This window comes from Lycium ferocissimum, unplaced genomic scaffold (genome assembly GCF_029784015.1).
Source record: "Lycium ferocissimum isolate CSIRO_LF1 unplaced genomic scaffold, AGI_CSIRO_Lferr_CH_V1 ctg60, whole genome shotgun sequence".
Lineage (NCBI taxonomy): Eukaryota > Viridiplantae > Streptophyta > Magnoliopsida > Solanales > Solanaceae > Lycium > Lycium ferocissimum.
The window spans coordinates 352,500-365,808 of NW_026726189.1; the positions used below are offsets into that span (position 1 = coordinate 352,500).

At 34.9% G+C, this 13,309-nt stretch overlaps 1 protein-coding gene across 1 annotated transcript; it reads right to left on the reverse strand.

The window, feature by feature from the left end:
• Positions 1–237: 237 nt before the first annotated feature.
• LOC132045090 (ribulose bisphosphate carboxylase/oxygenase activase, chloroplastic) lies at positions 238–12,501 on the reverse strand. Its single transcript, XM_059435614.1, has 12 exons — positions 12,095–12,501; positions 11,146–11,231; positions 11,026–11,035; positions 9,907–9,969; positions 9,358–9,471; positions 8,460–8,521; positions 5,979–6,033; positions 5,602–5,803; positions 4,743–4,849; positions 4,341–4,396; positions 2,873–2,965; positions 238–500 (listed from the first exon to the last, which is right to left on the reverse strand). The coding sequence occupies exons 1-12, from the start codon at positions 12,444–12,446 to the stop codon at positions 393–395; spliced, it is 1,308 nt and encodes a 435-aa protein (XP_059291597.1). The 5' UTR covers positions 12,447–12,501; the 3' UTR covers positions 238–392.
• Between the last annotated feature and the right edge of the window lie 808 nt (positions 12,502–13,309).

The window sequence follows — 13,309 nt, forward strand, 5'->3', positions numbered from 1 at the left end:
TATGGACACAATTGCTTCTGATAGTGTAGCAATCAGAAGCAATGGAACTTCATATATATTAAGAATAAATGCAGTCGGAACTAGCTAAAATCCAGCAATGAGCCAATAACTTTGGATAATTTACTTAAGCAATAAAGATTGTGCTTTTCATCCTTATTTCGCTAAAATGGCTTCTGCGGTGTCCATATTTTGGGATTCAGAGTGACAAGTCAGTAACAAAAAATATTTAAAGGAATATGGAGGAAAAATTCAACTCTCTTGCAACGAAAAACAAAATTTATATCCCATTTTCAAGTACGTCCTGATTGGATAATATATTTTACTGTTACTCAATCAATGACATACACAAAATCAACCTGAAGCCTCTTTAACCCACATCATTGCATTACATACTATTCATCCATGTTCTTCATGTATTCTCTTGAAAGTTTGTTCTCCATAATCAGCTGTTGTTCTTTGGCAAGAGAGTATCCCGATTCAAGTAAGGCTTCGATCGTTTGCTGTACAAGAGGAGAATAAAACCAACAGAATAAGTAAACGATTTTACTTTTTAACAAGATATGGTAGATTAAACGAAATCCTCATAAGAAAAGTATACGCCGGAGATGAGTAGTAGTAACTAGAGTTCTGACTATAGATTAAAATTAGCTTAAGATTATCGGACTTGCCCAAAGTTTGACAAGCCAAGTTAGTGATCTTATAATCAAGGACAGTCGCGGTGGGTTGAACCCAAATTGACCGTTCTATTGGCTGAAGTATGCTAAAATTGAGTAGTTCGCTAGTCCTCATGTTGATTCTCAACCCTGCTTATGTGAAGACCTAAGCTAAAAGAACTCAATAACTTTACTCCATTTTCTAACTAAAACTAAAAGGAAAGAACGAAATGAATGGATAGAAAGATTTCCTATACATAATTGTCACAAGAAATTGTCCAAGAAACAGACTTGAGTTGGGCAGGTTGTTTTATAACTAGTTATTCAACCCATAATTGACCCTCCTAGTTTTGACTCAAAGGATAGGAAGCTGACAAGGTTTTGGAATGCTGTTCCACTGCATGATTCATTAGCAGTAGCAAATGGTCGTTATTGCCTGAGACCAACTTTTACAAGGGCTCCGAGTCATCTCAACGCCGGGAGAACTGCTGGAGATAAGTCATCACAACCCCGTATTCAAGGAAAACGAACACACTTAGTTTTTTTTTTTTTTTTTCCTCATGATAATTAGAGAAGGGGTTTCGCCTCAAATTATACAAAGTGTGCCCATCACGGGCCAAAAGTTGACGTGCCTTATCCCAGACATAATCAAATTTGCATCACACTTCATATTTATTCAAAACTTGGTCCAAACCACTATCCTTTTCCCAGCTACTCCTGCTTGGCATGGTTCTTTTTCTTTTATTTCAAGTGAAGGTAAGGTAAGAAAACAAAATTTCAAAAAACTCTGAATTTCGTAAAAGAATATTTTGATAAAGACAAAACAATATACTTGCCACATTAAGGAACTTGGCCATAATTTCAGTGGTATCAGTAAAAGGGTAGGAAAATGAGATATGACTTTATTGCTAATGGCCCTGGGCATAATTGGGGGTGACAATCAAAGGGTTTGAAAATGCAACTTTGAGTTTGTTGATGACAATTGAGAAGGACTGAATGGAAACAGAAATAAGAAACTGTTGGGATTGAAAAACTCAAACACCCTGAATAAGAAGGCGGGCCCAAAGAGTTAGAATGCTCGACAAACTACGAGCAGAGAAGTGGGATGTGTGTTGGCAGTAGAGGGGCAGGGGTGACTAAGGAGTTGATTATCCATAGTTCCATACATCAACTGCTACTATGCTGCAAATGCCAATTAGTTGAGGTCGGTTATATAAATATTTAATATCTATTCAGCTTCATCTTGACCCATTTTATTCCGATGTCTAATAACATGGTCTCTAACACTAGAAGTTCTCTATAGTTTTTACTAATATACACACCTCTAAACATACTAAAGAGACTTCTAGTACACATTGAATCGAATATAATATTACTTTCATCATCAAGTCTTAACTCCAACTAGTTGGTATAGCCAAATGGATCTTTTGCTTCCATTGTGTTCTACTTTTCTCTACTTTGTATGGTTCTGAAGATAGTAGGTTTTTAGACAAAGTCCTTTCATGCGATTTTATCTATATCTCGCTCCTCTTAACACCTTCATCATCATGGTTTTACACCTATAGACTGGTGCAGTTAGAGATGTACTTAGGACATGAACAGATCATCTTGCGCGACTTCATCTCCTTTTACTCGTCTTATTTGACCATAGATTCATCTTTAAATTTGTATTCCTAAACTGTTTGACATGCTGCAATGATTTTGCAAACAAGGTGCTTCATTTCAGCTATTTGGAGCAGTGACTAGACCAGTTTTCCCTTTACTCACCTTAACATTTTACACCTGCGTCTCCACCAGAAAAATCAGTGTTCTGGATCTGACAGCTTTGGTCAAAACCAACCCCCTCTGCCCACTCTTGATTTTGAGTATCCTCTTCCCTTAGATAGTCTCTCCCCGAGTCCCATAACTTACAGTAAAAAGCACATTTCATTTTCCATGCGCTAAGATGTTACCTAACAGTTGGTTCCTCTCTTTAAATCTTGCTATCCCTCTAATTCCTCCGGCCCCCTATACTTCTGAACTAATGAAGGTTAGTGCTTAGACCATAGGGAAAATTACTCTCCCCTCCCCCCTCTCCACTTCCCCTTTTTTCTCATTTTTCTTCTTTATGTAAGAAAAGAGATTGTGTTATTTGTAAAATTTTAATAAGAAAAAGTAAAATCGGAACTGCCCCTGCCTTAATTGTCATGAAAAAGGAAGGGAAACAGAAAATGCTTTACCTCTGGAGGAACAAAAACTGGGAGTTCTCCCTTCTTTCTTTGTCGAAGAAATCTTCTGCCAATATCTTCAGCACCTCCAGAGTCTTCAACCCACTACATAAAAGTGGAAAGCACAAAAGAGAAACTGATATTTTAATCATGCTTTTAAAGTTGGTGTTAGATTAGAAACTTGTGTACCAATGTGGCAGAAAAGAAGAAGCAAACACAAAAAAATTAGCTGTAATCACCATTAACAAGCAAAAACAATTGATGAAGCATATGTTCATAGGAATTGTTTTTTCTTATAGACCTTTTTGAGCACTTATAAAAGTGGAATGAACTAAGTTGCAATACTTGCTGGCTGGTTTAACGAATCCAAGAGCCAGTCATCACTCATCATGGAGGAATACTATAAATATTGAAATTGCATCTTATCTTAAGCACTAGTTACAAAAAACTACCAAAAACAATGAGAATTGCCCCTACGGTACTGCAATAGACTAGCAAGTCTCTTACTGATCATTCTATGACCAATCAATAACTAAAATCTCAACTTCTTTTATATTTTATAAATTCAAAATAATCCTAATATAATATCGAGTTATCATAAACTCACTTGTTCTGTAGCTCGTCAATTTCCTGAGAAACAATAAACATTACTCTACAACAATAATGATAACAACTACACCTCAATCCCAAGAGCTTTATTGATCATATTACTTTAGGTTCAAGAGTTCAACTATGGATTAAAGAACAGCCAAACTTTGTAAATTGAGAAAAGTTGAAGAGTAAATAATTTATACATGCAGAACCATGTGAATCTACTATGGATTAAAGAAACACTCATACTTTGTAAATGTAAAGGAGTTGAGGAGAGTAATTTATACATATTTCTGTCTACTGATAAGTTTTTACAACATTAATGAACTTCTCTTAAAAGGATTCACCATTGAATCCATGGACAACCAGAAAACCAAATACAAAAAAGCATGAACCTTTTTAGCTATACCTCAGCATGGTCATCTAGTTGTCTTTCAGGGTAGAAGGAAAATGTGGAATGGCGTTTTTCTGAGCTTACCATGGATTTATTTATTTATTACTCTTTATTGACATAAAATCATCTTATAGAACACTTTGCTTCAGGAACAAGAGATGCAATGATCATAATCCAGCACCTTGACATTTTTGTTCAATTGCCCCAGAGATAATAATGTCATTATTCACCAAATTACATCTTTTTCCATCATCTGAAAACTAATTCAAAGTGCTATTTAATCAGACAAATAACTCTACTTTTTCCATGGACTTCGATAGAGAAACTTTTAGCAACATTAACTGTTCTTTCCTCTGAAAAAATGAGAGGGCTCTTTAACCAACTAACTCAACAAGAAAAATCTCAAGAAGACACCTACGAAACATGATAGAGGATTAGTTTAAAGGTTAAAGAGGCAATGAATAAAGTAAAATGACACTGCTCAAATTAGATTACCTTTAGGATGGACTGGTCGTATGTTCTAGATCTCATAGCTCCATAAAAATCCAATGCTGCCAAGAGATGAACAAGAAATGTGAGAAAAAAGGCCTTTATAACTGTAATAGTTAACCAATTCTTAGCCAATCCATAGTCTCATAATAACATATGTAACAATGTGATGGTGTACCATTGTAAGTCCTGAAAGTACTGTAAACACAACATACTTGGGCCATCTATTAGATAAAAATTGAAATATGTCCTAGTTTCTGTACCCAAAGAACGATTATACCTTATAAATAGTGTTTATTTTTAGAGATATGAGGGAGAGAATAGAGTGTGAGCCAGCAAAACACTGTCAAAAAATTGCATATGTGTCATGAGAGCGGAATAAAATAACTATCATGGATGGTTTGTCACCTTGATTTGGGAATGTACTAACAATAGTCGCAACCTCATCACTTGTTATGCCATCTTTCTCGTACATTCTACAAACAATATTCACGATGTCTTCTTGGGTGGGCTGCCTATATCATAAAAGAGCAAATAGTCACTACTCGCCATGAAATGTATTACATTAAATTGTTATCCATGGAGAACATCGCCATGAAATGTATTACATTAAATTGTTATCCATGGAGAACATCCAAATTCATTTGCAAAGGGTTAAAATGCTTTCTCTATTAGCATTACTATTTTTTGATTGATCAAGAATTTTACTTCAGTTTAAGCATAACATTTATAATGATTCAAAATCAACAAGGAATATCCAAAGTATACACATTAATCACTATTTTCCTGATCAAAAAGAGTATATACTTTAAGCACTGTCCAATATTAGCTTCAGGGGCATTGTCTTATTCATAAACTTGAAAGCGAGAAGTTAAATCGTGTTATCTTAAATCCAAATGGACCATCAGGTAGTTCATAAAAAATAATAGATGTTCTACCCTTATTATACTCTCAATGTGGTCCAAAAATTAAACCTAGGAAGGATTCCTTAGCTTTTGTTGTATTTTTGACCTTGTAAATGATGTGGAGACCTTGTTATATTTTGTTGGTTCCACTGCAAAGTTAGATAGGAAAAATCTGGTTTTGTTTTTCTGGATGTAACCTTCTCAGCACCATCTTGGTGCTGATTACATCAATAAAACTTAACCTCACATGTTCAAAAATAATAATTAATTCCAGGAAGTTGTAATCACGTGACTCCTATACATACTCCAAAGTTGCACAAAAAGAAGCCAATGAACGATTAGGATAACAGGAGGGAACGTACCAATAGAACTTATCCATTCTCCCGTCACGAATTAGGGGAGCATACAATGTTGAAAAATCATTTCCTGTCACAATTATAGGAATCCTGTGTGATATATCTGATTGTCTCCAGTCCTGGCCTATGCTAACCCTTGTAGGATTATCACACAAATTCATCAGAGTTCCAACAACAATTTGGTTGTTGACTGTCACTTGAGTGTCACCTTCACAGGAAAAAAAGCAATCTCTTTAGTGGAGAATGTCAGTTCATTTACTTCTTGGTCAAAAAGAGAGCTGAAAGATATACAATCATTTAGACCGAAGAGATGCTTAATGGAAGTGAAAAAGAAAAGCCAACAAGTGTAGATTCATACATCCAAGTAAAATAATATAGCTTACCAAATCTACCAAGGCCAGCATCAATATCGTTGATCATCAAACAACTCATTTTCCCCTGTCAAGCAATAGGAACCATAACACAGTTCATTAGGAGTTCACTTAAACAATATGAAAAACTCCAGAGAGACTTAGAGCAGGAAAAAAGATAATATTTCGGTAAGGCACAAAACTCATAAACTTCAACTTAGTGAGCCGCATATATGAAGTGGAAGAAATTCTGCTATATGCAGGATAATAATTGATTCCACAGCCTTTTTAATAATCATTCTACTGTGCAACTATTAGTAGGAAATTCCGCCTTTGAACCCAGAATTAAATATGCATGCTTTTGTAACATTTGTTCATGACTGAAACAGACAATAAATGGGTATGCTAAGCTGTTAAGTTACTTTTTTCAGTGTACTAAGTATACATTCTCAAAAGCATGCAATATCATGGATGTCTTATTCTTAATTGTTTCCAATTGCCTCTCAATCTAAAATTGGTGTGTGTATGTGTGTATGGTGCTCTTTTGCTTCTTTTTCACCTAGGAGAATGAAAAATATTGTGTAACAATGGAAGGAATATATGTTCTGCAATATCGGGAGAGCTCATATTTATCACATATATCCATTTGGAACTTTGTTATAGTGTTTTGAATAAGCTTTTAATTGTAACATTAAATAAGCTTTCATTTGTAACTTATAATGACTATTGGAACCATTGATGTAGAAAATTCATGACAGCCATGTTTTCTCTTACTTAATCTCCAGTTTTTAAACTGTGAAAGCAAATCTAAAGACACTAGACATTTTAGAAAGAAGTCAACAATAGATCTTGCTAGTCATTACCAAAAAAAAAAAAAAAAAAAAAAAGAAAAGTAAAATGCACCAGAAGCACATAACTGGACTACACCTTTGGGGGGTAGGGGGTGGCTGCAGCATACGATACTCTTGTTATATTTGAGTAGCAACATTGTTCTTCCATTAAGATTATTAAAGCAAACATACTCAAAGTGACACAATATTTTAACACTTATGGTTTAAAAAAACACTCAAATCAACAATGTAATAGTCAGAAAAAGGAAAGAGACGATAAGACCATGGAAGAAGAAAAAGAAGACATAAAGCAGCCGGTGTGAACAACAGCAGAAAAGAGTGAATGCCAGATAAGAACGGGAAAAGAAAGAGTTGAGGAAGACTGTTGGTGTCATGGGCAAAGATAGGAACTTCAAAGGAGATGAGAGAAATGAAATTCAGAACTGAATGAAGTTGTTCCTGTAGCAGATGGCCTGAATGCATGATTCTAGGAAAGAACAGAAAGGCAAAGAAGGATTGATTGAGGATAGGGGAAATAAGAAACCCCTGCTTGGAGAAGGAAAAGGAAACAGGAGGGAGAGAAAAAGAGTTGCTTGGATCTCTAAAATCACTAATAAGGGGTGGAAGGGGGGGCGACAGAGAAAAAAGCAGCAATTGGTGTCGATAACAAAAATGAGGATGGAGCAGCAAAGGAACAAAAGGGAAGATGACAGAAGAAGAAAAGGAAAACAAAGAACGAGAAGTTCGAGGATGGAAGCCAATAACAAGTTACCTCTGACTTGGATTGTAATGCGTCAGCACTGTGGGGGAGCACAGAAAAAAAAAAAGGAGATAAATAGAGTGAACGGAAAAGGCTCAAATATGCCATCCAACTATCAGAAATGGCTCATTTATGCCACTCGTCAATAGTTTGGCTCATTTATGCCATCGAACGATAGGAAATGACTCATTTATGCCATCGAACTATAGGAAATGACTCATTTATGTCACTCATCAATATTTTGACTCATTTATGCCATCGCTCGTTACCAAAATGACTCATCCATGCCATTTTTATTAACGCCGGTTTTATAATACCAGATATGACACGTGGCCTCCAATTAGAGGTCTACGTCGTTTAATTAAACCAACCCAATTTTAAATACCAAATTAATAAAAAAATCCGACCCATACACCTTACCCACCTACAACCATAATCTAGCTAGAGGCCACGTGTCATATATGGTATTGTAAAACCAGCTTTAATGAAATATGGCATAGATGAGTCATTTTTATTAACGGGCGATGGCATAAATGAGTCAAACTATTGATGAGTGGCATAAATGAGCCATTTCCTATAGTTCGATGGCATAAATGAGCCAAACTATTGACGAGTGGCATAAATGAGCCATTTCCGATAGTTGGATGGCATATTTGAGCCTTTTCCGTAGAGTGAAAGCTTCTATTTACTATTATTCTTCTTTATGAATTTCTATTCACAGAAAAAAAGTAACAGAGAGAGTCATCCTATGAACCATTGTCACGGACAACAGGAAACAAGAAAATGAATAAGTATGTGTCAAATTAAAACAGCTAATAAGTCATAGCATATAACATAAATTATAGCATAACCTATGTAGAATAACAGGACTCAGACATACAAACATATACATATACCAGTAATAAAAGCAGTAAAGCTTCTAACTTGGTTCTGAACCACTTGAGAAGCAGTTCTGTAACGCTCACGTATTAACTTTCCCGGTTCTCCTGTTAGAGGAAAGATGGAAAGCAAAATAAGTAAATAACATGTACAAGTAAAAAACAATAAATAAATAAAAAAGGATAGGAAAAAACACAGCTTTTAGAATTGGAAAATTTTGCTCTTCACTTGAAGGTAATCAGAAAAAAGAAACTAAATATGATCATCATCCGAGATGGTCATACTATGAGTCCTCAAAATTGAGTAGGAAGAGTTTATGCTAGTAAATTTTTGTGTCTCATTACAGCAATGCCATCTACCGTTCTAACCTGTAATATTGTTGGATGAAGTGAAGTCTCTAGCTTATGGATATATATATGCTCATTTAAGTCAATCAAACTTTAGTGAACCAGCAATAGTAAATCTTGGTTCCTCTATGAAAAATCTTTAACTACGCATAGCACTCGTGATAATAAATTTAGTAAAAGAATCTGTTAAAAAAGGTAGTCAGTGTTTTACAGACTCTTCCTGGATATGACAATGGGAGCAATTTCAAAGGAGGAACGACAACGAGTTAGTTTTGTGTCCATATCTTGCATCAAAAACTCATCAAACAGAGTCTTAACATCGACCAGGTTAATTTTTCTTTTCTTCAAATCATACTAGAAAATATCCCAGAAAGAAAGATATCACAAGTCACTTTTGTACATCCATAGTGTAATTTTCTGCCCTGGCTTGTCAGTTCAGAATTATTAGTTGCAAGGGTTTTTTTTCTTTTTGTATTTTTGCCCAAGGATCATGATAAATACTCTAGTTCGAAGTCTAGTCAATAAGTTCCAAAGTATGGAGTATTCCTATCTATATCATTCTTGAGCAATTCATACAGTTAAAAAAAAAATTCTACCAGCTCTTTCTGATTCAAGCTCTCCTGCAGACATAATGACAGGTTCAATTCCCATTGCCTGAAAGATCAGTTCGGTCTGAAATGATTTGCCTTGACCTTTTCCTCCCCAAATGCCTGTTACAAAAACATCATCATAATAATATCTTCTCAAATCCCCATAAAATTCAGCTTAAAAGTTGATAGAGCATAACACAAAATCTTTTGCCGCACAACTAACATTATTTCATGGAGTATCAAGATCATGTTAACTACTGTGCATGACAAAAAATAAATTCGGTCTGGCGTTTCATGATTGAAAGTTGAGTGTAAAGCAATTATCACATTCAAGAAATATAAAAGAAGAGTCAAAATGTCTAAGATAGTCCTACACTAGAATAAAATGTGAAGCATCACGTTTTTCTTAGAAGGAAAAGCAGTGCAGGAAAATGTTGTTTACACATCTCTATCAAAAAATAAAACTTGTACAAGAAGCACTTTCACAGAATAAAGTAAGTTTAGTAAGATCCGAAAGATGCCAACAACAGAAGGGGAAAGAGAAAACATACTTGCCTAGAATCAGGGGAACTTTGGCGTTCATAAGATGAGAAATGTAGTTCTTCACAATGTGACACACTGCAGGGATTAGATTCCATATATCATTGAAAGGAGGCCAGGAAAAAAGAAATGTTAAACACCAATGCTTTTAAATAAGGTAGCTCTACTTGAAATAATAGCACAAAAAAGTGCAGGCATAAAATAACAAGTTTACATGTTAAAATCCGCATAGAAGAATAGATGTTAATCCTCCAGACATATGAACTACTATACCAATGTTATGATACACTTCCGAATCAAACGAAAGGAAAGAGGATTGTGGAGAAATGAAAACATGTTATGTATCAGGTGCAGAAAACCTAGAGTAGTCTTTTAAGTCCACAATTAACCATCAAGACAAGTTTTCTGTATAGCCCCTTACTAAAGGAAATTTCAATTTGCCCATTGAGTACTACCTTAGCTGCTAAATTGAAAATGCCTATATGAAATGAAACATTAGCAAATCATGATTTTTCTCTTTTTTGAACAATCAAAATGTTATCTTTGTGGGACAGATATAAGGACCAGTTCCTATGACCGACTACAGTGGTCGCAGGGAATGGCAGTTCCAAAGCGGTCCGTTTCCACCTGGATAAGTGGTCCGATTACTACTGGGTTTAGGGTGTTTTGCAGCCTATATATACATGGCTTTCCTTTATAATTATGTATCCTGTAAATACATCTTTCATTGAATGATAAGAGTGGTGATGGCCGTGGTTTTCTTCCCCTTGAGGGTTTCCATGTTAAAATTGTGTGTTCTTCTTTTTCATTATTACTGCTCTAATCATCGTTAATTCATAACACAAAAGTGAAAAGATTATCTAGTAATCTATAACAGAAAGGGTTGTCTTTCTACTGATAACTGGAAAGAGAAGCCAAATAGAACAGTGATTAATACATAAGTAAGAAGGCATCAGAAAACAAGCTGATCTCTACTGTTGACTCCATTAGGAAAGATTCAAAAAGGAAACTAAAATGCTAGAATCAAACTCATCTTGGCAGAGCAAAACACCAGTACTCATACGCAAGGCACAACGATCGCATAGAATGAGCTATTGGGAGATACAAAAAATGGCGGCACTAACTGAAACTTACCGACTTTATCCTGCTCACATGAAGAAAACAAAAACAAAAAACGGGTGAGCAACTCAAATTGATTAATTTTCTCTAAAACTAACAGAACAAGATGCAAAAACCATCAAAAGAACAATGTACCAGAAACGCCGGAGCAATATAGTAATCTCCTTGAAGGTAAGCAAACGACCTAGTCACCTTCTGCCGATAATCAAACACAATATCCGCTGAAAAACAACGACATAAAAAAATTACTCCCTCCGTCCCCATTTTAAGTGTCTCACGTTCCTCTTTGGTCTGTCCCAAAAAGAGTAACTCTTTCTATATTTAGTAAGTTGACAATTCAAACATCCTACGTAACAAGTTTATAACCACAAAACTGAAAGGACATTTTAGTACATTAAACACATCTTTAATTTAGGACCACAAGATTAAAAAGTCTCATTTTATTCCTTAAACTTTGTGCCCAGTCAAACTAATCACTTACTCCCTCCGTCCCATATTAGCTGTCCACATTACTAAAAACATCCATCCCAAAATACTTGTCAATTTACAAAACCAAGATATAATTAGTTAAATTTTTCCCATTTTGTCCTTAACATTAATTGTTTTTTACAGTAACTAATACTCCCTCCGTCCCATAATAAGTGTCCCCTTAGCCAAAAACACGCATATTAAGAAACCAATAATGTAATGTGAAGTTTACCAAATTACCCCTATATAATAAAAATAAATTACTCGTACCTTTTGATTAGAGCATGCACAAGTATGTGGCTTTTTCAATCATCATTTAGACGTTCTTTTATTGTCTAAGGGTAGAATTGAAAAAAACTAATCAATTTATGTCTTGGTTTCCTAAGGTGACACTTATTATGGGACGGAGGGAGTATTGATTAGAGTGCATTTATTAGAGAGAGATAAGGGTATATTTCTTAAAGGGCGGGGGGCGGGGGGGGGGGGGGGTGGGGAAGAAGAATGGACAAGTAATATGGGACGGAGGGAGTAAGCAATTTAAACACAAGATGATTTTAAAGAGATTAATAAGGTAATGATAAAGAGAAAAAAAAAGTGCATAATTGAACTCTCTTACAGTCTTTCCCGAGGAAATTTCCAGCGAAGAGACTATCAATGACACCAGCCCTAGCACCAACAGCGATATTCATATTATCAGCCTCGGCGCCAAGCCTGTAAAGATAATCGTTGCCTTCGGCATCTTTAGCTTCCCATGAAGACTGTTCAGATAGCCTTTTCTTCTTCTTCTTTTTCGGTGCATCTTGATTGGAATTTGAGTCTTGGCTTTCACTTTGTTGATTACTAGAACTTGGAGTGGAACAACGAACACAGAGTGAAGAGTAATTGGGGAATTGCTGCTTAAAAGGGGAAAGTGGAATTGAAGGGGTGGAGTTGAAGAGCAGAGCAGACGAGTGAAAACTGAGAGCCATTGTTTTGTTTGAAGAAATTTGGGCCTTTAGTTTTCTTTTTGGTATTAGCCGTTACAACTTTAAAATGAGTTAGTATTAGCCGATCAATTTTCATGTACTACTTTTTTTGTTAGACGTTATCGGAACGCTATCAGTTGGAGGTATTTCGCGCCATGTGGGACAAAAATGGGTCAAAACTTAACAACATCGAGTGTTTATATCAAATTAATAATATATGCATGTCATGTGTATAGATGTAGAGTTTTTTTTATTTAATCATGATTAATTAACATATACTTTTACTTCATTAAATCACTTAATCATGATAAATTGTATTAATTTGATATAAACACTCGATGTGAGTAAATTTTTACCAAAAACCCGCATGAATTTTTCTAGTTTTCTTCTCCAACTAGTGAATTTGTCTACGCTTCGCGTGCTTATTAAAGACATCAATAATTTACTAAATATAATATAGATCGAAGAGGTATATGTACAGATGTATATATTTATATGAATTGACTAAATCAATAATTAAAACATTTTCAGTAATATGCTGGCAATTTTCATACTTCAAGCAATATTACATGTTAAAAATTGTCCATAAAAAGCCCATACAATTTACTTCGTAGAGGAAACCATTTGTTTAGTAGTTAGACGACCAAAAGAAATTTATTTGTATAAATTGACTAAATCAAAAGTATAAAGCATTTTTAATAATATGCTCGCAATTTTCATACTTTAAGCAAAATTACGTGTTAAAAGTTGTCCATAAATTGCCCATACAATTGATTCCATAAAGGAAAACATTAGTTTAGTAGTTAGCAGACTTCCAATTTATAAGTTACTATTTTGAACCAAAAGAAATTATATAGCCATTCAGA

Coding starts and splice junctions, on each gene's coding strand:
- LOC132045090 (XM_059435614.1), bottom strand. CDS start 12,446: ATGGCTCTCAGTTTTCACTCGTCTGCTCTGCTCTTCAACTCCACCCCT. Junction 6,034..8,459: donor CTCAAGTGGTTCAGAACCAA/GTTAGAAGCTTT, acceptor ATTGCTTGACAG/GGGAAAATGAGTTGTTTGAT. Junction 5,804..5,978: donor TGCTGGCCTTGGTAGATTTG/GTAAGCTATATT, acceptor TTTCCTGTGAAG/GTGACACTCAAGTGACAGTC.